Source organism: Alternaria ventricosa, assembly GCF_023758065.1.
Source record: "Alternaria ventricosa strain BMP 2768 chromosome Unknown scaffold_24, whole genome shotgun sequence".
NCBI classification, from domain to species: domain Eukaryota; kingdom Fungi; phylum Ascomycota; class Dothideomycetes; order Pleosporales; family Pleosporaceae; genus Alternaria; species Alternaria ventricosa.
The window spans coordinates 174,279-199,280 of record NW_026055704.1 but is presented as its reverse complement, the minus strand read 5'-3'; the positions used below and the strand labels follow the sequence as shown (position 1 = coordinate 199,280).

At 52.7% G+C, this 25,002-nt stretch overlaps 12 protein-coding genes across 12 annotated transcripts; 8 read left to right on the top strand and 4 right to left on the bottom strand.

Annotated features, from left to right (window-relative positions):
* Nucleotides 1–119: 119 nt before the first annotated feature.
* Nucleotides 120–1,368, top strand: J4E93_009781 (uncharacterized protein; the record flags this gene model as incomplete). The annotated part of the gene is made up of 3 exons (XM_049347670.1): nucleotides 120–151; nucleotides 200–1,142; nucleotides 1,198–1,368. The coding sequence occupies 3 exons, from the start codon at nucleotides 120–122 to the stop codon at nucleotides 1,366–1,368; spliced, it is 1,146 nt and encodes a 381-aa protein (XP_049195171.1).
* Nucleotides 1,369–1,954: 586 nt separating this feature from the next.
* J4E93_009780 (uncharacterized protein) lies at nucleotides 1,955–2,923 on the top strand (the record flags this gene model as incomplete). Its single annotated transcript, XM_049347669.1, has 2 exons — nucleotides 1,955–2,013; nucleotides 2,062–2,923. 2 exons carry the CDS (start codon nucleotides 1,955–1,957, stop codon nucleotides 2,921–2,923), a joined length of 921 nt encoding a protein of 306 aa, XP_049195170.1.
* Nucleotides 2,924–3,376: 453 nt separating this feature from the next.
* Nucleotides 3,377–4,222, top strand: J4E93_009779 (uncharacterized protein; the record flags this gene model as incomplete). Its single annotated transcript, XM_049347668.1, has 2 exons — nucleotides 3,377–3,383; nucleotides 3,408–4,222. The coding sequence occupies 2 exons, from the start codon at nucleotides 3,377–3,379 to the stop codon at nucleotides 4,220–4,222; spliced, it is 822 nt and encodes a 273-aa protein (XP_049195169.1).
* A 231-nt stretch (nucleotides 4,223–4,453) lies between these two features.
* Nucleotides 4,454–5,541, top strand: J4E93_009778 (uncharacterized protein; the record flags this gene model as incomplete). Its single annotated transcript, XM_049347667.1, has 2 exons — nucleotides 4,454–4,574; nucleotides 4,628–5,541. 2 exons carry the CDS (start codon nucleotides 4,454–4,456, stop codon nucleotides 5,539–5,541), a joined length of 1,035 nt encoding a protein of 344 aa, XP_049195168.1.
* An 847-nt stretch (nucleotides 5,542–6,388) lies between these two features.
* J4E93_009777 (uncharacterized protein) lies at nucleotides 6,389–8,178 on the top strand (the record flags this gene model as incomplete). Its single annotated transcript, XM_049347666.1, has 3 exons — nucleotides 6,389–6,565; nucleotides 6,639–6,760; nucleotides 6,810–8,178. 3 exons carry the CDS (start codon nucleotides 6,389–6,391, stop codon nucleotides 8,176–8,178), a joined length of 1,668 nt encoding a protein of 555 aa, XP_049195167.1.
* An 819-nt stretch (nucleotides 8,179–8,997) lies between these two features.
* J4E93_009776 (uncharacterized protein) lies at nucleotides 8,998–9,792 on the top strand (the record flags this gene model as incomplete). The annotated part of the gene is made up of 3 exons (XM_049347665.1): nucleotides 8,998–9,051; nucleotides 9,101–9,607; nucleotides 9,766–9,792. The coding sequence occupies 3 exons, from the start codon at nucleotides 8,998–9,000 to the stop codon at nucleotides 9,790–9,792; spliced, it is 588 nt and encodes a 195-aa protein (XP_049195166.1).
* Nucleotides 9,793–10,286: 494 nt separating this feature from the next.
* J4E93_009775 (uncharacterized protein) lies at nucleotides 10,287–10,730 on the bottom strand (the record flags this gene model as incomplete). Its single annotated transcript, XM_049347664.1, has 1 exon — nucleotides 10,287–10,730. The coding sequence occupies one exon, from the start codon at nucleotides 10,728–10,730 to the stop codon at nucleotides 10,287–10,289; it is 444 nt and encodes a 147-aa protein (XP_049195165.1).
* Nucleotides 10,731–11,280: 550 nt separating this feature from the next.
* MSRB5 (Peptide methionine sulfoxide reductase B5) lies at nucleotides 11,281–11,949 on the top strand (the record flags this gene model as incomplete). Its single annotated transcript, XM_049347663.1, has 2 exons — nucleotides 11,281–11,539; nucleotides 11,594–11,949. The coding sequence occupies 2 exons, from the start codon at nucleotides 11,281–11,283 to the stop codon at nucleotides 11,947–11,949; spliced, it is 615 nt and encodes a 204-aa protein (XP_049195164.1).
* Nucleotides 11,950–12,256: 307 nt separating this feature from the next.
* Nucleotides 12,257–13,498, bottom strand: J4E93_009773 (uncharacterized protein; the record flags this gene model as incomplete). Its single annotated transcript, XM_049347662.1, has 1 exon — nucleotides 12,257–13,498. One exon carries the CDS (start codon nucleotides 13,496–13,498, stop codon nucleotides 12,257–12,259), a length of 1,242 nt encoding a protein of 413 aa, XP_049195163.1.
* Nucleotides 13,499–15,869: 2,371 nt separating this feature from the next.
* Nucleotides 15,870–17,708, bottom strand: J4E93_009772 (uncharacterized protein; the record flags this gene model as incomplete). The annotated part of the gene is made up of 6 exons (XM_049347661.1): nucleotides 15,870–16,301; nucleotides 16,351–17,081; nucleotides 17,137–17,219; nucleotides 17,273–17,386; nucleotides 17,436–17,506; nucleotides 17,559–17,708. 6 exons carry the CDS (start codon nucleotides 17,706–17,708, stop codon nucleotides 15,870–15,872), a joined length of 1,581 nt encoding a protein of 526 aa, XP_049195162.1.
* Nucleotides 17,709–21,059: 3,351 nt separating this feature from the next.
* Nucleotides 21,060–22,911, top strand: J4E93_009771 (uncharacterized protein; the record flags this gene model as incomplete). Its single annotated transcript, XM_049347660.1, has 2 exons — nucleotides 21,060–21,738; nucleotides 21,788–22,911. The coding sequence occupies 2 exons, from the start codon at nucleotides 21,060–21,062 to the stop codon at nucleotides 22,909–22,911; spliced, it is 1,803 nt and encodes a 600-aa protein (XP_049195161.1).
* A 282-nt stretch (nucleotides 22,912–23,193) lies between these two features.
* On the bottom strand, nucleotides 23,194–24,486 carry J4E93_009770 (uncharacterized protein; the record flags this gene model as incomplete). The annotated part of the gene is made up of 1 exon (XM_049347659.1): nucleotides 23,194–24,486. The coding sequence occupies one exon, from the start codon at nucleotides 24,484–24,486 to the stop codon at nucleotides 23,194–23,196; it is 1,293 nt and encodes a 430-aa protein (XP_049195160.1).
* Between the last annotated feature and the right edge of the window lie 516 nt (nucleotides 24,487–25,002).

Below are 25,002 nucleotides of genomic sequence, written 5' to 3'. Positions count from 1 at the left end.
GTTTCTTGATCGTCGGTCTACTATTTAATCTATCTCCTGGGCCGACTCTCCTTCTACCCTTCACCAACCCACATTCTGGTTCATCTACCGAGATGGCAATCCCAGCAACAAAGTCTAACATGAGTGAGCACCTACGCGTGAAGTGCAACGAGTAAGTCGTGTTCCCTGCTTCATGGCCACTGCTGATCTTAATTTGCAGGGCGCTGAAGCAAGAACGCAAGACCGAGCTTCAGCTGGCGGCTGCGCAGACCAAGGTCAAGAAATTGCGACGCCGCTGCAAGAAGCTGCAAGAGACCTCTGATGGCGACAAGACCGAAACGGCCGACGCGTTCCTGGCGTTTGCAAAGAACGACTGCCTAGAGTTCTGCAACCAAGTCCACAAGACGTTCCCGCGCGAAATTCGAGACACCATCTACAGCTACATCACTGGTTTCGAGGATATCAACATCGATTGTGACAAACACGGAAACCTTGAGTATACCGGATACGGTTATCCGGCGTGGGGTCAAGAGCTTTGTCATGATCCTGCGTATGATGGGACCGATCACTGGTGGAAGCCCGAATATGTGGGCGCAGCGATGGTCTGCGAACTTGGTGAGAGCTTCTACCGCTCTTCTTGCTTTGTCTTTCAGGGCGATCTTGCAGCCCTTGGTCCCTTTCGAGCCACAGATCAATGGAACCTAGGCTTCTCGCCAGTCGATTTCGTCTCCAAGGTAGAGGTCAAGATCAACTGCCAGGACTACAAGTTCAAGATCACCGACCGCCGCACGCCCACCGATCTTTCCATTGAGCCACATCATTCTCAAAGTTCCGCGAGGATGCTTAACAAGAAGAACATGCGCATCAATTCCCCGCTGGAAAAGCTTCTTGTCAAGCTAGAGTCGCTGTTTGGCTTCAGGGCTGGCACCAAGATCGCCATCGAACTGCTATCCCACCATCCCGGAAAATTCACCGCACTTGAACAACAGGAATGGATGTCGCATAACGTCGTTCCGGTCATCTTACCCGTTCTCACTCGACTTAAAGCCACAGGCTGTCGGGTTCGCATACTCTTATCGGTCGATTCTCGCTGGCCCTCCACAACATTTGCTTCAGCCTGGGATCAGATCTGTTTCGAGGCTATCACAAAGGAGTTTTGGGAGGTATGTGATAAGAAGATCACGTGGACGTCTTCTTGATGAGCTGACTTTTTTCTAGCATGTCGGAGTTGAACAGAAGCGCATCACACAAGCTGAGCTTGATGCTGAACCCCTCGATGACTCCGATGATGGCACGGTTCCTGCAGGCGCTTGGAGTGTCGTCCCTACATCGACTGCGTGGGATGATGCGGGCGATATGCAAGCCTGGTCGTTCAATGGCCCGTCCTGAATATGGAATGTTGACCGTCCAGATGAGCGACATCGATGATGTCGATTCCCAAAAGCGCATACCAACATCCCTGCTTCGACTCTTCTGGATACTCCAGCGGTAGTCCTTTTCATTTATGCGAGCGGTCCTGTCCTCTCAGATTCAATCATTTCCTGATAGTTGCTCTCTGCGAGCTTTGCGGCCAGGCCGCGATGAGACGGTCTTTTGGCATTTTCACCTCTTCCAAAAGGTTTGTGATATACCTTGCTTCAACTCCGGTATCTAGACAGAGCAAAAATCACTCCACTCAATGTAAGCCTGCCCTCATCAAAGACTCCGTGAAAGTGACATTGTCCGCCACAACGGCCACAAAGTGCAACATTGACCAGGCGAGGGAACTCCATGATGACGCAATGATTGCGGGTGGTCTCAGTCTCAGTCGCCAGGTAGACGCACGACCGTTTCTCCCACTCCTTTCCTCGCCTACAAATAGGGGTGCATCCTCAGCATTGGTCGCCTGGTCTCACTACACGATTCCACACCCCGCTTCAACCACTACTTCATCTTGCAAATCGTAGACATTACAATCCACCTTACTCGTACCAAAATGACAGCCCCATCACGGCCAGAAGAGCAGGAAGAGCAGCTCCGCGACAAGTGCTACAAGTAAGTCCCGCACGAACATCGCGACATATAGCTACTGACGTACAACAGGCTACTCCACACAGAAGCCAAGCTCCTACAACGATGGAAAGAGGAGGATGCGCGACACGAGGCTCGTAAAGCCGAACTGCAAGCACAGAAAAACGACACCGTCAACGAACTAAACAAGTACGCTCAGGTCACTTGCCGTAACCTCTGCGACAAGATCTTCGAAGTCTGTCCACGCGAGATACGCGATTACATTTACGCGTACCTCCTTCCCGACTCCCCAGTCGTCTTAGAGCATTGCGACCATCGCGATTGCGATAGCAAGCCCTGCGCCAAGGGAAGCGAAACACTGTATTACTTCGTTGAACCCCACAGTCATCTCTTTAAACCCGCATACGTCACCCCAGAATTCTCCGTAGAGCTGCTCGAAAAGTACTATCGCACATCCACGTTTGACCTACGAGACCACTTTGCGAGGTTGGGCGCCTTCCGGAGCTTGGACAGAGGAAACCTTGGTGTCATACCAGCCAACTACATCCTCAACGTTTCCCTGTTCATACAATGCGAAAAGTACGACTTCGACGGGGTAACGGCACCGTTGGCCAGCCCGTACGGTAGACATCCGCTCAAACCCCGTCGAGCGCTGCTCGCAGACCTCGAAGCACTATTCGGTTTCAAGGCTGGCACCAAGATCGATTTACACCTCCTCGTAAACCGTGACTGGTTGTCGAATGCGCACGTTGCCGAAGACTGGGAGTGCGACACCGTCGTTCCAGTCATCCTGCCGACGCTGCGTAGGCTAGCTGCTGCCGGTACAAAGGCCATGTTGTGTTTTGATCATTTTGGGTCGGGGGTGACTATTGATCATGGAGACGTCACGATGGAGGAGATCAAGAGCGGTTTGTCGAAGAAGATTGGCAAATGAGCCAGTTTTAACAGTTCCTTGTGTTGAAGCTGGCAAAAACTGCTGGCAATGCTAGGCGATGAGGCTGTCTGCTCCTTGCTTCTTTCCTTCCCGTCCTGACGGGTGTCTTGCCCTCAAATATATGGGTAGAGTTTTCGAGGAGCTGATGGCTGGCGTAAGCGGAGTATGCGGTCGATCGCAAGTCATGCAGGGTCCAGACCGCATACGCAGGGCGTGAGTACCTGAATAAGCGATCAGCAGCACCCTGATAGACCATAGTACGACTTCTTGAAATTGGGACACGTTCTCTTCGTGATCCTTTTCAATCTCGGTTAAACTACAAACTATGTGCATCGTGATGTACGCGATTCCAAGGACAGATGAGATTGGTGGTGTGGGTGCTTGTACATGCGTGCATCTTCGGAAGCGTGCTTTGAGGTACGCCAGCGAGCTCATGGATGCGCATCTTGCACGATGTCTTGTCAGACTAACAGCAATGATAGAGCACTCTCCGAAGAAAATATACGCAAAGCGCGTGTCGCAAAGCTGCAAGAGGAGCTTGCAAGCCTGGAGAAAGATCTCGCCAACACCACACCATCAACAAGAGACGCAGTCGAACAAGTCGCTCGGACGGAATGCCAGCAGCTTACCAACAACATCGTGACCAAGTTACCACGTGAGATACGCGATATGATCTACTTCCACCTCAGCACACGAGACCGCGAGCTCATCGAGCGCGAACACTTCCGGACGACCCTGGATCCGATAACGAGGCTCTACTCGTACGACTTCAACAGATGGAAAGCGCAACACTTCCCCGCGCACTACTGGAACACCGATTACGTTGGCCAGCCCTTCTATCGCGAACTCGTGGAAAACTACTACCGAACGAGCACCTTCCTCTTCGGCGACGACCCAGGCGTAATGAAGCGTTTCCTCACCACCGACGAAATGAAACTAGGCATTCCCCCAAAAGCACTAGTCTCCAGCGTCGAAATTGGATTGAATGCCGTCTCGCATGACCGCGGTTCGTTCCGCGCTTACATGTTTGGCATACCCAAGTCACCGGAGCGAATGCGTGAGGCTCTCGATGGCATCTTCGAACTGAAGCCTGGTGCTAAGATAGTGATTCGTTTTGTGACGGAGGCGAAGACTAAGGAGGAGAGAGATGAGCATTGCAAGGGGGCGATGGCGATGCTGTTTGACGACGCGCAGGTGGAGAAGATGAAGATGTACAAGGTTAAGTTTGTGGTGGATGAGGGGCAGGTTTGGGATTTGGCGGAGGCGATGAGGGAGGAGTGGATGGGTATTCATGGATGATATCTTGCAGCGTGTAGATCCGATACAATTTTCAGTCTACATGTCAAATGATTGTTGGGCATACGAGAGTGATGACGGACAGCACGCAAGAAGTGCGGAAAGGGAAAGCTGCCCAAAGCCGCTAGCGTGTAATCTCTACCTGATCTGATTGGACAAAGCCGATGTCGTCAGGGGCCGGGGGAAGGAGCACCCCGCCATGGCAGAAAATGTTATCGCGACACCCCTCAGCGCATGTTTCTACGCGTCAAACACTTTCCAAACTTCTTCAAACCTCAATTCCAATCTCGCATTTCGTTTAGACGCGTCTCAATTCCATATCGCAAGATGGCTGGCGTTCCTAGTACTTACGATGGTGCGCACCTTCCGTCCCGTGCTCGTCTGGCCCATTGCTTACCCCGTATCCAGCGCCCGTTCACATTGCCGTCATAGGCGGCACTGGTATCTCTTCCCTACCAGGCTTCACCCTCGCCGCTACACTCGACGTCGACACACCATGGGGCAAGCCATCATCACCCGTCTCCATCCTACAACACCCGTCGCCCTCGACCGGCAAGCCTATTCCCATCGCATTCATCTCCCGACACGGCCTCCACCACGAACTCGCGCCTCATGAGGTCAAGAACCAGGCTAACATAGCCGCGCTGCGACACATCGGTGTACGCACCATCATCGCCTTCTCCGCCGTTGGATCTCTCCAAGAAGAAGTGCGACCCCGCGACTTTGTCATCCCCGACCAAATCATCGACCGCACAAAGGGCATCCGGCCATTCACCTTCTTTGAGGGAGGCATGGTTGGACACGTTGGCTTTGGCGACCCCTTCGATAAGCAGCTCTCCAAGATCGTCAGGCAGTGCGGACACGCACTGGAGGGAGACGGTATCACACTCCACGAGAAGGGACTCCTCATTTGCATGGAGGGACCGCAATTCAGCACACGCGCCGAGTCGAACCTCTACCGTTCATGGGGCGGCAGCGTAATCAACATGTCTGCTCTGCCTGAAGCAAAGCTCGCGCGCGAGGCTGAGATCGGATACCAGATGATCTGCATGGCAACAGACTACGATTGCTGGAGGGGTGACGGCTCTGAGGACGTCAACGTGGAGATGGTCATGGCACATATGAAGGCAAACGCCGAGAACGCCAGGCGGTTCGTTGGCGCAGTGCTGAACGAGCTCAGCAAGGAGGAGCACACGGAACAAGTGCTTGCTAAGCACCTCGACGGACAGATGAGATTCGCAGGCGCCATGACAAAGAAGGAGGGACGCGGATCAGAGGCCGAGAAGAAGCTCCAGTGGCTCTTCCCTGGCTACTTCGACTGAACGCCAAATGCTACTAAGCGCGCCATTGACAAAGGCGCATGACATTTGACTACGATATACTCCGATATTTAGGACGCGGAAATACCTACCCCGATCAAGAATCTATGCATGCGCCCGACGGCTGACCAAGTTTCTAGAGGTAAGACGCAGCCAGAGGCGCCGATTACGGCAGGTCGATAGCAGTGGTTACCCCAAAACTCCAAACAACTCCATGTTTACATCATGGAAAATATGCATTAGCCGTATCGATAACTATCCGTCGCCAGCAGCCCGTTAGACATCCGCGGGCACTTGTCAAGCTCGATCTCACGATTCTTTCCCTTAGCACCTTCCTTTCTCGTCTATGATCTGCATTGCTACCTGCCGCAATCGCATCTGCAGCTTCCAGCCTACACAATGAACTGTCGAGATGTTTGTAATATTGAGAAATGGCTGAGTGAGAAAAACGGGCTTACGGACTGCTCGAGTATCCTGCTCGGGTGACTACGGTGTATTGCGCTGATCAGGTACCAGGGTGTGGCGAGTCAATCAGATGAACAGTACCTGCATGCCTGCCATTACCTCGCAACAACGGGCACAAATTGGAGGGTGACACCGCATATCTGTATTCCTTATCATGCAGATCGATACACTTCCAGGATCGAATTTGCATTTGCACCGCGGGGAAGACGCGCGCGCAGCATGATCCCGGTCAGACATGGGTGCACGGCGGCAGTCCTTCTCGGGTCACCACGGGAAGCATGACTATAAGACACATGATATCGTACACAGTAATGGAGCAGCTCTTGCTCGATACCGCATCCACTCGTCACTCTCCTACCGAACGGTAGCATTCGCAACCGTCATCATGGTATCGGCGTGGTTTCTAACAAAGGTCTTTGTGGCTTTTGCGCCACTTACGACGATTGTGTACGCACAGTACAACGTCACCACACCTCAATTGCCTCTGTTGCTGGACGCTACCGCAGACGACTTGGCTGCTGGTCTTGAGGCTGGTGACTTTACAAGTTTGGATTTAGTTCAGGTAGGGTTCCGGTTTTCTCGCCAACATGTGTAGGCATGGATCTACCTTGGACTGCATCGCTGACATAGTGTAGGCTTATGTGGGACGCATCATCGAAGTCAACAAGACTCTGCATGCAGTATTGGAGATCAATCCAGATGCCTGGACGATCGCAAAAGAGTTGGACGAGGAGCGAGCTTGTGGAAAGCTTCGTGGGTAAGTTGTGCTGCAAGAATCTGCATGATCCTTCGCTAACTGAATGCAGCCCTCTCCATGGACTCCCGATTCTTATCAAGGATAATATCGCTACCGCTGACGAAATGAACAACACTGCTGGATCTTGGTCACTGATGGGTGCCAAAGTCCCACGTGATGCGACGGTCGCTGCAAAACTGAGGGAAGCTGGTGCCATCATCCTCGGCAAGGCCAATCTCTCGCAATGGGCTAACTATCGATCTTCGAACTCTTCGAACGGATGGACTGCTCGAGGTGGTCAGACCTATGGCGCGTATTACCCCGGTCAAGACCCAAGTGGCAGCAGTAGTGGTAGCGGTGTCGCTGCTAGTCTCGGCCTTGCCTTTGGAACACTGGGCTCAGAGACAGATGGATCCATCATCTCTCCCAGCCAACTTAACAACGTTGTCGGCATCAAGCCTACTGTCGGACTTACAAGCAGAGCACTTGTCATCCCGATCTCTGAGCACCAAGACACCGTTGGTCCAATGGCCCGCACAGTCAAAGATGCAGCCTACATTCTCCAAGCCATCTCTGGACCCGACAGTTACGATAACTACACATCTGCCATTCCCTGGGCGAGCAACGCAACTAACGCTACCAAGCCCGACTACGTTGCTGCATGCACTCTGGATGCTCTAGAAGGAAAGCGCATAGGAGTACCGCGCAACGCCATCGGCACGCCCAGTCCCCAATCCGCGCCCATCTACGCTGCCTTCACAGCTGCTCTCGACGTCCTCCGCTCCGCCGGCGCAGTCATCGTCGACAACACCAACTACACCGCCTGGGACCAGTACCTCGAATCCAACGCCGAAGGCATCGTTCTCGACGGCGACTTCGTCCCCAACCTAGCGCACTACCTTGAACAACTCACATACAATCCCAACGACGTCCACAGTCTAGAAGACGTCCGGAACTTCACGCAAAACTTCCCCGCGGAGGACTACCCCGACAGAGACACAGCAGACTTCGACAGCTCCATCGCGCAGTCCCAAAACTTTTCAAACACCGACATAGAATTCTGGGAAGCCTACCAAGAAGACCTCTACCTCGGTGGCGAAGGCGGTCTCCTCGGCGCACTATCTACATACAACCTTGACGCCGTCGTCGTCCCTTCGCGCTCTGCATCTGGTATTTCCGCTATCATCGGCGGTCCTATTGTTACTGTTCCGCTCGGTGCGCTGCCGCCCAATACAACGGTTGTCACGAACTCACGCGGTGATTTGAATGCTACAGCGCCGAATATCCCGTTCGGTATCTCTTTTGCGGGTGCGCTGTGGAGTGAGGAGAGTCTGATTGGGTTTGCGTATGCGTTTGAGCAGAGGACTATGGTTAGGACGAAGGTTGTGCCGTGGATTCAGCCTAGTATTGAGATTGAGAATGTTGTTGGTAGTTATTAGAGAGGGACGCGTTGATTTAGTTGGAGTTATACGGGGGGGTGTACGTTGATCGATACGTGGTGTAGGCTGCGGGAGAAGGTTGTACCGTATAACCAGCGTTGTTGTGAGACGGGGGATTCAGTCGCTATCTATCAGATCGGACGCGGGTCAATAGGTATGGACTTGTATGAGGTTTGTAGAGCGGTCGGGAGGATGTGTGTAAGGTCGGTGGGTGGTTGCCACCGATTGTCCGATGGGAATTGTCGCGTCTTACATCATCGCAACCACTACGTGTTGTGATCGCAAACAAGGTTGTCAAACATCTTGCTGTGCCTTATCCTCGGATTTGGTTTCTATTCGTCCAATAATGCCATCGTCTCATTCGCTGTATCGTAGGTGTAGGACAGCATTCGCACTCTTCGCATCACCAGTGTCAAACTGTAAATTGAACAGCCCAGCGCCACTTCACTTCCAAACAAGACTTCTTAGACAAAGCTAGGGATATAATGAATGTGATTTGATGTAGCTTCAGCGTGGCTCTTTGCATAGTCTCGGCGTTAAGCGGATTTAGCTTATACTGGCTGACAAGATCGGGGGGACGTGAGACTTTTGTGGCTTGAGGTCAGTCTGGTATACGACGTGAGGTTAGCGTTCTCCCGAAAGTGTTCGTGGCTTCATGTGTAGCTGGGTTGTTGACGTGGATGGGATCAGGTATAAAGATAGGCAGCAGACAGCGATTGTAAACTACAAAGCGCCTATCAACTCCTTCTGCCAACTCAGTCAAAGAGATATCGTCCTCTTGCATCAACATAATTTTGCAAGCATCAAATTCAATCTTCAATGTCTTCCTCAACGCAAGAACCAACGCACATCCGCAAAGTCGCCCTCATCGGCGTACGTCCCTCCACATCCCATCCTCCATCCATCCCACTAACACCATCAGGGCACCGGACAAGTCGGCTCCCACATCCTCACCCACCTCCTTGGTACGGGCAAACACCAGGTCACAGCTCTAACCCGACATGCCAGCACCGGCACGCTCCCCACTAACCCCAACCTCACCGTCGTTAAAGTCGACTACGACAACAACACAGCCCTCACCGCCGCCCTCTCCAACCACGACTTCCTCATCATAACCCTCTCCGCCCGCGCCCCACCGACTCTCCACCCCCGTATCGTGTCCTGTGCCGCCGCCGCTAAAATCCGCTGGATCATGCCCAACTACTTCGGCTACGGCATCGGTGATCGCGCACTCAGTCGCAAAGCTGAACTTCCTGCCAACTTCGAGCGCTACATTGACGATGTGAAAAGCACACCCGGACTCGATTACACAGCTCTTGTATGCGGCTTCTGGTACGAATTCAGTCTCGCAATGGGGGAACCGTGGTTTGGCTTCCGGATCCGCGATAGGAGCGTGACGATGTATGGAGACGGGATGAAGAAGGTTAATGTGAGTACGTGGGAGGCTTGTGGGAGGGCTGTTGCGGGGTTGTTGTCTCTTCCCGTGCATCGTCAAGATGGCACCGATGGTGTGGCACTGGAGAAGTGGACGAACAAGGGTGTTTACATTTCCTCTTTCCTGGTGTCCCAACGCGATATCTTGGATAGTTTACACCGGGTGCTGCGGACGCGTGATTCGGATTGGACGATTAGGTATGAGGATGTGGAGAAGAGGTTTGGGGATGGGATGAGGGAGTTGGGAGAGGGGAAGATGTTGGGGTTTGCGAAGGCGCTTTATGCGGGGGTTTGGAGGAGTGAGGGGGCTGATTATGAGAGTAAGGGGGGTGTGGATAATGGGGTGTTGGGGATGGAGAGGGAGGATTTGGATGGGGCGACGAAGAGGGCGGTTGAGATGGCGATGGGGACTATGGGGGATGTTGAGGGGCAGTTCAAGTAAAGGGATTTGGTGGGATGTGGGGTCGTGACGTTGTAATTTGAGGAAAGGAAAGCGGGATGATGATTTCGTAGACAGGAAGTTGTGTGTTGAGGAAGGAGCGATGATGTACCATCGGCCATCATGGTTCCTGCTCTAATCATTCGGCTTCTACCCCACCTACATCCTCTCGTTAGCATCTGCCTCCCCTCACTCATTTAAGACGACTTACCAAGATTGCTCCTAGTGGATACGCTTATTTCCAACTCCTACCCTTCTCTATCTTCCCCTCGCTCACAGGTGAACCAAAAACATTCCATTGCGTGGAGCTTCCGCGCACCTGCCATACCAATTCTTCGTCCTTCTTGTCATACGATTTTCTCTCCTTCCATTCTTTCCACCGCTCGCGCAGCGATCTCTTCTCTTTGTTCTCCGGCTCAGGCTCGGGCTCTGCCATGAGGGCGGCGAGGGTTGATGCCGGGACGCCACTGCCTTTGTGACGCGATTGTGCGAGCGCAGAAGCAGTCTGCGGATTGATGGGTGCTCCAGTTGCGGTTTTGCCATGTTGCGGCGGTGGCTTACGTGAAGGCTTGGGGTCGTAGAATGTTGGTTGGTCTGGGTCTGGACTCGGATTCGTGCTCGATGATGTTGGGGTCGATGCCACGATCTCCTTCGCCTGCTCGCTTTCCTTAGAATCCATGTCGTGGGCGGCCAACACGCACAATGCCAGCGTGTGTAAGGTTTGAGGTACGTGGACTGTTCGCAGGATACAGCAATCTGACGATGCTCAGGCGTGCAGCACAACGTTCACAATACATGTTAGCGAGTTGTAGTCAGCCTTGGCCCACATCTGCAGTCAGCATCGTATCATCGATGCATCCTGCCACCTGGCAGTGCCGAACACCCGAATGCGAAAGAAACATATGCGATGATAGGCCGTCATGGGCGCGCCGAGAACCCCGAGTTGCGGCAACAAGTCGACCCAGCATGATCTCAGGCTTCACAAGATATTAGATCCGAAATCAGACACGATAAGAGACTCTACCCAGGGAGGTATGAAGTCGCGTTAATCACGATGTCGCAAGAAAGATGGTGTTGATGGCGCGCGACATTGATGACGCCATGTACTCGATTTGTCAAAGCTTCGGTGGCGGAAGCTCTCCGCCACCCCTCCGCATCATCTCCAATCCGCCGACGAACAAATACTCCACCATAACAACGACCACCACCTTCCCATAAAACGAATCCATATGCGCTTCCCTTCCTTCCCCACATTCCTCCGCGCCTTCCACACGGTCACCAACACAACAAGCGCTTTCATCCGATCGAGTCCTGCTAGCACGCTCGGTCGCACTATCTACAACACGCCACAGCGCGCTGTCATATACCGTTCGATGCCAAATATCCCCTTCTTGGGCGCCCTTTTCGGATCTTCTAGCAGCATGGCGGACAACACGAACTACCCTGTCCAGAAGCCCGAGGGCGAGTGGCAGGCACAGCTATCGCCAGGTACATTTAACACTCGCCCCAACGATCAGCGCACAGTCACTAACACCACGATAGAGCAATTCCGCATCCTCCGAAAGAAAGGCACCGAAATGCCCGGCTCCAGCAAATTCGACAAGCACTACCCTGACGCCGGCGTCTACAAGTGTACCGGTTGCGAAGCGCCCCTCTACAAGGCAAACCACAAGTTCGACTCTGGCTGCGGGTGGCCCGCGTTCTGGGATGCCGTTCCTGGCGCTGTTGGACAGAAGCCTGACCCCGGTCTTGGCATGATGAGGACGGAGATTGTCTGCAATAACTGTGGGGGTCACTTGGGACATATCTTCAAGGGCGAGCGGTTCGGTAACCCCAAGGATGAGAGACACTGTGTCAACGGCGTGTCGATTAACTTCAGTCCTGATGACAAGAACTGAGGGTTGGAGTTTCGGCGTGGATGAGTTGAGGGATGTACATATGGGGTTGTAGGGCTAAGTGTATTAGTGACGACGGAATGAGAGACCTATGATCAGTGGCTTCGCCAAACTCGCGCATGATGTGTAGTTGTTGCTGGCACGGCTTTCTTTGTCCTATGCCCGATTCGATTCAGATACTTGAGTCTTTGGACTACGTCAAGCAGCAATATATTGTTGCAGACTGGTAGAACTTCCCATCATGCTCATCTAACCCACTAACACCACCACCAACAGGCCACCGGCCAAGTCGACTCCCACATCCTCACCCTTAACCAAACATGCTACCACCTGATCGTGCTTTTCCCTTTGCTATCACGGCTTCAATGAACATCTTTGGCCCTGGGGTATTGGTGAGCTCTGTGCTGATCTCCAGATAATGGGCCTGAAACACATCCCAGAGGTCTTTATCAGCCTTGTTGGTGGCAATAGGACGAGGATAGTAGGGATCGTTGAACCAGAATGCCTCAACCAGCTTGCTCACCCCAGCTGCGCTATGCTCGAAAGGCTTGCATTGGTTGAAGTCCAGAAGCCAAAGGGATAAGGTGCGGTGGTTGAAGTCGGTAAGGTACAAGTCTGCTGCCGTATCTTTGTTGGCAGTGAGCACATCTTCTACTGTCGGTTTGCCAGCGATCTGTGGACGACTACCCAGAACAAACTCCACGTCATTAGCATCTACACCAGCCTTCCAGTGAAGAACGGCCAGAGATTTTGCTATGGTCATAGCAAAAGAGCGCGTGTCAAGACGCAGACGCTCCATCTCATCGACATGGAGGGGGAAATTCCGAAGTCGAACGTTCCTTGCTTCCATCTTGCGCGAATCGTTGCGTCTGCCCATGTACAGTCGTACCAGACAATCTTTGTTTTCAGGCCGCTTGAGAAAGTCGCTCTTGTTGTCCTTGACTGTCTTTGGGCATAATGCATCGACAATGGCCTCGCGCACTGGAAAGGGAAGAGGCCATATGCGTTCCGATAAAAGACCGTAGTTAGGCGTCTTCACGACCGCAGGGAATAGGGCGGCGTTATCCTTCCAGAATTCAGTACTCTGCGGGTCAATCCATGCTTCTGCTTGAGGCACATGGATGTCCTTGCAGAGAGACGTGAAGACTGCGAAAGCATCGTATACGAGTCGGTGCATTTGGAAGTCGGTGAAGAGCTCATCTTCTTTACCCGAAGAGTTGGGCAGTTTGGCGACCAGAGTCGTGCCTTTCAAGGCAAATATTGTGCCACATTGACCTTGACCGATGTTGGAAAACTTCTTGAGAGCTGCATCGTCGCGAGCACGTTGGTTTGCTTCAGCGAGAGACGAATTCGTTGATATCGCCGACTTGGTTGACAACATACGTCGAAGTATAACTTCAGGGGATGAGTTGCGCTGATCCTCATCTGTAAATTCGAAGAACTCCCGTGTCGCATTGACTGTGTTGAGAATCAGACTTTTGAGTGAGTCTGATATTGACAACTCGGACGTTGTCGAGTCGTCGGTTCGGTTGTTGTTACGGCGGTTGGACATTGATCGATAGGGTCTTCAAGTGCGGATAAAAAATGAGTGAGTAGAGTAGGATGTATGAAAGGAACTGGAAGCCGCTGAGTACTTAAAAATCATAGAATGTGACTCTATGATCTGTGAACCATGGTTCGCGTTTGCCTGCCAAGGCTGACACCGCATTCGTGATCTGAACGTTCACATTTGCCGCCAATACAAACGCTGATTGATACCCAACCTAACCAAGATTGCTTCTCGTCGAGACGCCTGTTGCATGCTTTCGCTCGTTTTTGCCCCAGATCTGGAATGGCGACTCTCAAACTCATGCCTCTCTTTTTGCCCTTTTGCTCTCTTTTTAGCTCTTTTTGGTGACCTAGCTGGACGAGCAAGCTGATACATTCATCACACGGCTCGTCACGCGACGCTGATAGCAAACGTTGGTCGGTCTATATCTATCGACTTCCTTACGCATCCAGCCAACAACAGACAACCCTGAGTGACATGACATCCAACAGCGAAGACCACGCTAAGACCGATGAAGTCGACGGATGCGCCATATGCATGAAGAAATGGATTACCACATGTACTGGATGCGGCAATATCGGCTACTGCTCCGAGAAATGTCGACAAGAAGACGCGCCGCAGCATAATACCATCTGCAGCACTTTCAAGGACTTTCAAAACCGGCCAAGCGAAAAACACTTTCGAGCCCTGTATTTTCCTGCCGATGAGCCCAAGCCACGATTCATCTGGCTCCTCATGGACGGAGAGAGTCTCACCTGGAAACCCAATCCTACCGATCTAGCGCAGTATGTTCCAGGATCACCTTCGTCAGCGGACTCGTTCATAACAGATCACCGTGTCGTGCAGGATGATCATAGCGAGAACCGGGACCTCATAAAGGGTTTGTGCATCGAGTATGATCCAGTGTCCCAGGGTCAGTCAGGCAGCCACAAGGGTCCGGCTTCCATGGAGCAGTCAGCCAATATGTGCTTTGCTAGAATGCTTGCACCGGACGTTGGCGGTCTTCGCCGTGGTGGTCAGGTTGGACGTGTTCATGGGTGGAATCCGGAATTTGGGCAAGAGTCAGGGGACGTGGATTGTCATTCCTTGGGTCCGTTACTGGCATGGGTCGCGGAGGTTACTCTGTATTAGACATCTAGGGGAATGCTGCGGATCTGACTGCGAGGATTGTGTTCATTCAAGACATAATGGGGCCTATGGGTATGTGTACTGATAGAATAATGAATGGTATTCACACCCAACGATAGATCGATATACCCTAGTAGCTTTCAAGTCAGAAAACCTTTCGCCAATTTTCACCATAATCATGCATGCAATTCACTGGTTTACCTGCTTTCAGCACAGTAATTCACAGTGTATGCCCGTATCATCGATCAGATACACTACCCTCTCACATACCCCGACAACTCCAGCTAGGTTGCCTTGACCAACTACCACGACGCGACTGCACACACAACCCATCAACACTGACATCCTTGCAACCCACAATCATGTCCCGCTACCGCCTCAGCAACGTCTTCAACGACCAATACACATACACCTACACCACAGTCACAAACCCAGACCCCGAAGCCGAATGCTTCATCTGCAAAACACCCTACTCCCCACACGACCCCTCAGGCTGCCAAGCAATCCAACTCCATCCCTGCGACCACATCATCGGCCACTCATGCTTCACGGAATGGATCAACCGCGCACCTCAATCGTGTCCCTACTGGTCCCACGACCTCCCTCCCACGCTGAAAGCCTCGGCCTCAGATGATAGTCTTGAAGTCAAGTTCCTCCGTTGGTTGGTGCATACCACATGGATAACTCACCTAGACCACCACCACGACTTCCACCTTGAGATTCTCACCCCCCTCAGATGGCGCAGACGCGCACTGTATGCCGTGGAAGCGCTAGCTAAGGGCGCCCTCACAGACGAGCACGTTTATGTGCTAACCAAGGCTTCTTTCCTCACGTTCGTGGACCCGGTGTTTCAGCGTGATATATACGCAAGCATCCGTGTTTTCGTGGTAGGCCTTGGAGTAGAGCTTATGGGTCGTGCGATACGACTTTACTTCTCGATTGGATCCGATAACGTGCTTTTGGATTTAGTGGGTAGGTTGGTATGGTTAACCATTCTTATAATTTGGGTTTCGATACTGGTATACGCGTGCGCTTATTCTGGGGTTACGTGGTGGGTGTTGAAGTTGGGGGTACGGCGGCGTGGCGCCACTGAGCGATGGAAACGTTTTAGCATGCAGGAGTTGTTTTGGAGAGGTTTTCGATTGGGAAAGAAGTCTAGATGAGTAGAAAGTATATATGTACAAAGATATAGGTATGAAGGTTGCGGGGCTAGGTAGATTCAATGTCCCCAGAATTTTGGAAGCGTTCACTGACGCTTGACGTACTCGACAGGTCCGTCGTACTTGTCCTTTCCAATCAGGTAATAGTAACCCATTGCAAAGACAACAAGTACCGCGAACATGACTATGGACCAGTTCATATCTGCCAAGGATGGGTTTGGCACCTCGGGGAAGCAGATCAACACGATAGCCAGAGACAGATATGTGATAGCGATGATGTTGATGTAAAGACCCGCCTTGCCAAGGTCGAACTTGGACGGAAGGAGTGGTTCTCCGAGAACACGTTTCCTGATCATGCAGCCGATGACGATGATGTTGGCAGTGAAGATACCGAGACCTCCAAGGGCGATGACGATGTTGAAGGCGATGGCGGAGCCGATGTTGATCAAACTCAGAAGCGCGGTTCCTACGAGGGTTGCGATGACGGAGTTGACGGGGATGTCCCAGCCTGGTGGTACCTGGGTCAAGATTAGCGAAAGGATCAGGAAGCGGGAAGGATGAACGTACGTAAGCGAACCAGTTGGAAAATGGGAGACCTTGATCACGGGCGAAGGACCAGAGTTGACGGGATGAAGCTGTCACCTGATTGACCGAGCTGAACATGAGCAATGAGCAGATGAGTACCACCAGGATGTTGGTGGCTACAATAGATCCCGTCGCGTTCAACAAGATCTGGATCCATGGCTGGCCAAGTGGGGTGGCCAGAAGCGTGTCGAGGTCATTCCCGAGAGTGGAGAAGACGGTGACAGTCATGATGAAAGCCAGTGAGTAGTTCACGACAGCCGTGGAGACCATGGCTCGAGGACTGACCCACGCAGCGTCTTTGACTTCCTCAGCGAGATGGACGGCCAAGTCAGGGTCTCCAAGAGTAAGAATGGGACCAAGAATACCGACGAGAGTCGCGAGACCAGTGTTACCCCAGCCACTGGGGTCTTCGAAGTGGGTCCATGTGGTTGTGACATCTGAGCGCTCGCCCATGACCCAGAGTACAACGACGAAGGCGAAGAATCCGAACACATGGAGAACGAGTCCGAAGCCTTCCAGCAGGGGAAGCTTCCTGACGAGAATAGTGTTGCACAGGATCGAGAACGTGGTGATGGCGATGGACAGAAGGGTGCTATGCCAGCCTTGGATGACATAGGATGGCTTGTTCAGCACGATCAGAGCTGTGAACTGGTCGGCGACCGCGAAGGCCGTACCAGCCATACCTGTTTGCCATGCGATAACACACAGCCATCCTGAAGTGATTGGTCAGTACGCCATGTATGCTGCGTTCAACCAGAGGTAACATACCGGTGATGTAACTGAGTATCTTTTGATATTTCCTTGGAGCCAGTTCCGATATCCAATGATATTGCCCACCAGCTGTTGGGGCCCTATATCCGTGTTAGCAAGACGCATTGATACATTATCAATCACATTCACTTACATGGATACCATCTCTGCCAATGAAAGGGTGACGAAGAACATGCCGAAGCAGACGACGACGAGTAACCAGATACCACCGGCAGCTCCTCCATTGTAGAGTGAGATTCCGATCCCACTATAGCAATGTCAGCGGTTTTCTTCGTTGTCGAGTGCGAGTACCATACATCAATGCGTATTCCCATGTGCTGCCAAGGAGCACAGCAAAACCGAAGATAGTCAAGAACTTGAATTGCCGCTGATCTCTTGTCAGTATATCGGAAGTTCTCCGGCGGGCGTTTTGGACATACCCTCAACTCCTGCAGCTTGCCCATGCGATCCATATCGCTCTCATCACTACGCGTGCCATACTTTTCACCCACGGCAGTCTGGTTCGCCAACTCGATGCTGGTGGGAGAGTCGATCACCTCCGAAGGACCCTTCATCATGCTGTCGTTCATTGTCGCGATGCGTGCATGCCACAAGTAGATGGAGGAGTGTAGTCGGTAACCAGTAATCAGAAGAAAAGAAATTCGACAGGGTGGTTCCGATGTCTGCTGCGGGACGTACTATCCCGTTCGAGAGGGTGGCGCTGGGTGGAGCAAACGTGCTCAGCGGCCTCGTTCGCTTGGAGACACTGCAGGGTATCTGGTACGTAATGTTGGGAATCAAAGGATCTGGAGGATCAGATTGGAGACCGGGGGCCTGGCGCATACCACGAGCTTGTTCGCGTGTTCGCAGGTTTTCATGTGGCAGTGGGACTCTTTGGACGCACTGGACAGGTTCAATACGCTCCGCAGCACGTATTGTAGGATCTAGATGCTCTTCGCTTATGCGCAAAGAAATGGCAGTCACAGAAGGACCGGCTTGCGCCGCAGAACTGCCGAAGATCCAGGATCACGACGGGTCGGGAAGCCACGCGTGGGATGGCTGCTCGACTGCGCATTTCTCCTGCAGCGGAGCTTTAACCGGATCGGAACATCGTCGTTGGCGAAGGCAAGCATGATGACACAGTGACATGTTGATCTGCAACGTCTGCGTGAAACTGCCATGCGTGAAATGCAGCCAGAGATACGATGCGAAGATCGAAGATGGAGACAGTGGAGTGGTAGATGTGAAATAAATGAACGTTCTCAATGATGGTGTGGGGTGAGTGGCGCCGACGGGACGGCTGGTGGACTTCTGGAGACTTCAGGCCTTTAGCGCAGGGAAAAGCTTGAGTCAGCCCGGGCCGCTGGCCGCGCGTGTCAGAACTCGAGGACAGCGTTGGGAGCTAACAATCAGACCACGCCAATGCGGCTCACTAATACTTCCACGAGTGAAGCGAGCCAGATACATATTAACGTGATCTTGTCTACTGCGCGCAGTAACTCTCTGACGCGAGAAGCACCGAGAATCTGATGATGGACTCGCCGTCTCCCGTACAGCCCCAAATACCCGGTGGTAGCGGGCTGCGGGAATTCCGAGCTCTTCGTTTTATGTATGTACAGTAGGGCCGTACTGCATACTTGTTGCTCTCTATATACAGGCACGGCACGGTTCGGTCAGTGCTCGGCCGGTTGCGCACGAGGAAGAATCGATCGGGATTGGATGCTGGGTATCATCATCTCGGCATCCCAGCCCTTGGCGACCAATGCAGACAAAGATCCGGAGAATAGCGGCTATCAGGAGCCAAGGCAGCCGACCCAGTATTCGGGATCACTCCTGCGCCTCACGTTCTCGAGTGTGATGGAGGGACATGAGTGACACGGTAAGATCTGTTCCTTGGGGCCCGACATGTTTCCAATGACCAACGGTGTCCAGAACCTTATTACTGCATGTCGTGCGCAACGTAGCGATCGTTTATAACGTCTTTCTGCCAGTCTGTGTGGCCTCACGCGACAGATGGCGTACTCATCCAGTTCCTCGCTCCTGGCCAGGGCGTCGGACAACCGCTTTGCCCGCATCACCACCACCGATCAGGGCGCGACCCTTTGGGTTGTCACGCTTCTTTCCATGATTTATGCGATTCTGGTACTTGCAGTCCGTCTCGGTTTCACGAAATGGAGAGCGCATACTTGGGACGACTTTGTCGTCGTAGTAGCACATGTACGCGTCGCGAAGCCCCCGCCTTTACTGCCTTTACCAGAATGGCCCGAAGCTGACGTCAACACAGCTTTTGGCCTTCAGCATGTGGGCCTTCCTATTTTCAGCGCTGAAGAGTGGTCTCGGGAAGTCGTATAGCATCCTAGAAGATGCACAGATATCTAAAACACAAGAGGTTAGCCAAAGTTCTCTTTTCTACCTCCGTTTTATCAAATCTGCTGATATGCGCTGACACTCTGGATACTGTCAGCTTTACTACACGAGCCGGGTCCTGCTATTCATCGCACTCGGGTTTTCGAAGGTCTCTATCCTCATGCTCATCCGGTCTGTGTTTGCTCGGAACGTCAAGGTCTCCATACTAGCGATTGGTACCGGGGTCATCGTAGTGGTGTTGGGCCTGATTGGAGCCATTGCAACCACGACCTATTGTTCAGTCGATACCGTCATACCGAGGCCTGGTGACGATTATTGCGTCAATTTAGTGAGTCTAACCTCCGTATCCTTCGAAAGGCTGTACTAGCTTGCGTGGATAGTGCCTCATCTTTGGTAGCATTTCCCGTCAATGTTCTCTTCCGAGATCCACACATGCTTCTGCACAAACACTGACCTGTTAGATTCCCTGGCTAAAAGCAATTACTATCGGTGACATGATCACCGAGGTAATCATCATGGCTCTGCCGATAATAGGCTTCCACTCGTCTCTCATGTCGATCAAAAGCAAATTTATCGTTGTGATGGCCTTCTTTACGCGGATACCGTACGTATGAACACCAGCCCGAGCTGGCAACGATACTTACACCTGTACAGGAACGTTGTCTTCGCTCTTATGCACTTCCTCGCGTATGCCAAATTCGTAGAGAGCCGTGAGCCAGCCATTCGCATCGTCCCGACCGTCGCCTGGCAAAGTGTTCTTCTTTCGTTCAACCTCATATCCGCAACAACTCCGCTCCTCAAAGGCTTCACCCAAGGATTCATGACACAAGGAGTATCCCTAGGGTACTTGCGTGAGGGAACAACGGGCGGAGGCAGTGGGATGTCCGGCAGCTATGAGCTCAAGTCGCTCACGAAGAGTACTAGATCGAGGTCGAAATTCTCGGCGCTGAAGCTGACGCCGTCGGATGCACACGTCACCACAACAGTCGAGGGGAACTCTGAAGAAGATACTCTCCCACCCTCAAGACTAGACCGTTTAAGGGGTCAGGAGAGCTCCAGAAAGTCGACCCTCCCACCCTCCAGGATGGACTGCATGAGAGGTCAGCGAGCGGAGCGTGCATCAATTGCTAGTCAGGAGTCGCAAAAGATCATGATCAAACAAGAATGGAAGATTTCGGCGGCCTAAACCGTAGGAGCATCTTTTCTGAGCATGTGGTGTTGTATGCCATGGGCTTGTACCGTAGCGTCCATTTCAGTTTATATGCAGGTGCCGACTTCGTTCTTCCCTCGCGCGACAAGGGTTTTGCGATGCGCTTACATAATCTGCCGGGATTACCCCGCGAAGTGGCGACGCAACATTAAACTCCGACATCTCCAGGCAGGCGACCACCCAATGCACCTCGCATCATCTCTTCACCAATGAGATGGCAGCACTAATCTTTGGGACGGCACATTTCTGGTCCCGGGCGCTAACAACGGTCCTGAGATAGCGATAATGGCGTACCCATTCTTCGTCGCTCCCCAAATCACTTCTTCGCTACAGGACGAATCGTCACCTCACGCCCTCTATTCTTATGAGATCTAATCACGGAAAGGAATATGCTGAACCTCTACCAGCAAGTGTTGGCACCACTCCAATAGCATCTGACAATGGAGATGGGCTCAAGAAAAAGAAGATAGGGTCGCGTGACCTGCACGTCGACACCCAGGCAAACACCACGTCTTCCGATATCGACGACGTCGAACAAGACAAGCCTAAGAGCCAACCAGTATCATGGAGCGAATTGCCTCGCAAAGACCAGCTCTTCGTCCTGATGCTTGCTCGTCTTTCCGAACCTTTGACTCAGACCTCGCTAGGCGCATATCTCTACTACCAACTCCAATCCTTCGATCCATCACTCCCAGAGTCGACCATCTCGTACCAAGCTGGCATCATCGGCGCAGCATTTCCGGCGACCCAATTCATGACCGCCATGCTATGGGGGCGCTTTTCGGATGCAGAGTACGGTGGCCGAAAGAGAACAATCTATCTTGGGCTGCTTGGTACAATGCTTAGCATCATTGGCTTTGGCTTCTCGCGCAGTTTCCCCATGGCAGTGGCCTTTAGATGTCTTGGTGGTATACTGAACGGCAATGTTGGTGTGATGAGGACTATGATCAGTGAGATCATCAAGGAAAAGAAGTACCAGAGTAGAGCCTTCCTAATCCTGCCTATGATCTTCAACGTCGGTGTCTTGGTTGGTCCTATAATGGGTACGAATACTTAAGCAGTCTACATGGGAGAACGTACTGACAATAACAGGTGGTGTGCTAGCAGATCCCTTTGCCAGCTATCCTTCCCTGTTCGGGCCCAACTCAACCTTCGGTGGCAAAGACGGCGTACAGTGGATGAAGCGATACCCTTACGCCCTACCCAACCTCACGAGCGCCGTTTTCCTATGCCTATCATCCTTCGCTGTCCTCTTCTTCCTTGAAGAAACGGGTGAACTTTGTAAGCACAGGCCCGATCCAGGCCTCCGCGTTGGCCGCTGGATACGTCGAACGATCTTTCGCCAGAACATCGCATCTGAAGATGGGTACAGCGCTGTACCGGATGATGACTTTGAGCTACGACCTACACCAACATCAGCACATGCGCCATCATCTGCCAGTTTTGACAAGCCGAGGATTATCGTTAGACGACAGCTACCGTTCCGTCGTATCTGGACTCGCAACCTCGTCACAACGCTCTGCGCGCACGGCGTTCTTGCCATGCACGTTGGCACCTTCAACGGCCTCTGGACTATTCATCTCTCTACGCCTCGCTTCGACCATCATCACCCATATCCTCCTGGTTTCACACCTCACGGCCTATTCTTCACGGGCGGTCTTGCTATGCCACCAGCGCGTATCGGTATAGCACTTGCCATCATCGGTGTCATTGGCATACCTTTGCAACTATTCGTCTATCCAAGGGTTGCGCATCGTCTAGGTACAGTGGGCTGCTACCGCATCTTCCTCGCACTCTTTCCTGTCATGTACACGACCGCTCCGTTCCTGAGTCTGGTTCCCAGCTGGACACCCCCACCCGATGGTGTCAGCGGTCCGTGGATATGGATCGCCATTACATGTGCTTTGTTTATACAAGTCCTCGCTCGCACATTCGCTCTGCCCTGTACGGCTATCCTCATAAACAACGTCAGTCCGCATCCATCGGTCTTAGGTACCGTTCATGGTATTGGCCAGTCGGTATCTAGTCTTACCCGGACCGTGGGGCCAATACTCTTCTCCTGGATCTTCGGAAGGGGGCTGGATATGGGTATGATCGGGCTGGCCTGGTGGTGTATGGCCGCCGTAGCTATAGCGGGATGGGTGCTTGCCCAGGGCGTAAAAGAAGGGAATGGGCACGAGATATTGCTCGAGGGGGAGAAGGAAGAGTACGACTGAGAATGTAGACGTTAACATATCTAGACACATCAATGCAGCAGCAAGATGCGATTGTCACCCTGACAGCTACGATCTACTCAGGCTTCCCACCCTCCATCCTGATCACTACTCATCATGCCTACGTTGCTTTCCATAAGCTGTCATTCGCAACGCACAGCCACCTCGTATCCTCCTCGCACCCTGATCAGCAGCTTCTCAAGCGCAAATCATGCTCTTGTATATATGCTCATGAGTTCTAGTCACGTTCCAGGCGGCCACGCCCACCATTGTAGCCCACAAACCTCACGGTGCCGCCTCCTCTCTATACCCCTCATTCACCTCCTCCTCATCAGCAAAAAGCCCAAACACCTTCTCAATCCTCTCCTTCGTATCCTTCGCCACCCCATCCCCACTCTCTCTAACAACACCCCCCAAAACCTCCATAAAAACATTCAGTTTCCCCCTCCAATCCGCCACATCATCGCTCTCAAAGTCAATGTCGGGATTAAACCACTTTGCCTCCTCGGCATCGATGACCCACTTCAGCGACCTATTAAGATACACGAGATCAGAGCCCCGAATTTCCTTGTTGGACTGCAGATGGGTTTGAAGAGAGATTATTTCGGAGGCGAAGAAGGTCTTGAAATGGGGGTTACTGAACGCGGAGACGAGGGTAGAGGAGGAGGTAATTTTTGAGGCGGAGAAAGAGCCCATGCCTAGCTCGACGTCGGGTTTGGATGCGGATTTGGGGGGTAGAGAGGGGGTGGTGGAGCGCGGTTTGGAGGGGAGTTTGGCTATTGTCGTCGCCTTTTGGGTTGGTAGGGGTTTGGATGGTAGGTAGCCTAAGCCTGGGAATAGGGGTGGGGTGACCGCGGCGATGGGGGCCGTGGTCACGGGCTGTGGCGGCTGCGAGGGTGGTGGTGTGGGTGTGGGAGTTGTGAGAAGTGTGGGCGTGGCGGCGACATGGCTTTTAAACACCTCCAGCGCGTCTGCCATATCGACCTCTGGCGAGGACATACCGCTGTTGCTCGTGCTTGAGCTGCTTGTAGCAGCACTGTAGGACGCCGCGCTGGGGTGTAACGCCATCGAACTGGCGAGCGTACTCGCACTGAAGGTCGACGCGGTGCCCCAAGACGCTGCCGAGCTTCCAAAACTATTGGTGCTTGGAGACGATGACGGTGACGACGCGGCAGATGTAGGCGGACTACCAAACACCCCACCGCTCGCCTCAAACGCAGCTAGTTGGTCCATAGTATCGTATTCGCACTCCATCTCGTCTTCCTCCGCTCTCCTCAACTTCTCCTTTTCATGCTCCACAAAGCCGTGTGCTATAGACCGCCAGTTCGACTTATGTCGCGCGAAGCGAGCGTCGAAGGGTTTATGCATCGAGCTTGGGCTGGTAAGGCGAGGGGGTAGAATGTCTATCCGTCGAGGTACCTGGTTGCGCTTCTTCGTCGTTCGTACTGCTGGATGCGGCTCGTGGCCGGGATGGATGTGCACACGGGTGATGTGTGTCTTGGAGATGCGGGAGTCGAGGGTGCGGTCGCTGGAGGTGCGCTTGTAAGCCATATCGGCAGTAAGAATTGATGCAAACATCTTGTTTCTTAATAATAGAGGCGGAAATGGGGTGGTGTGATGGGTGTTCGCAGGAGATGTTGTATGGGTGTACTCGTACTCGCGAGAAGCGGACGGCAAGACGGGGGCGCTGGTGGTATTGTGAGATATGAACGCGACGGTGACCGCGTATTATTGGTGTGGGCCCCAAGCGCCCTGAATGCTGCGTGACCGGCGGCAGTGAAGCGGTGTATAAGTCGAAGTGAATGGAGGTGAAAGGGGGGCAAGAGCTTACGAACATTCTGGTGGGCGTCACGAGCACATGCACTGTCGCTGTATCAGTGTCTGATGGAGTGCTATACATTGTGTAAGTCAGTCACGATGTCTTAGAATGTATGAAGGCTTTGCTGGAGAGCTGCGCCGCGGTGCTGGCGTTGTGGAGGTATTTGTCTCAAGTACGCCTCTGCGTGCAGCCGCATCCAACAATCAACTCATTTCTACTAAGAGTTTGGAATATTGATTTATTTATACTATCGGAAGACTGTCTATCTACCTCCA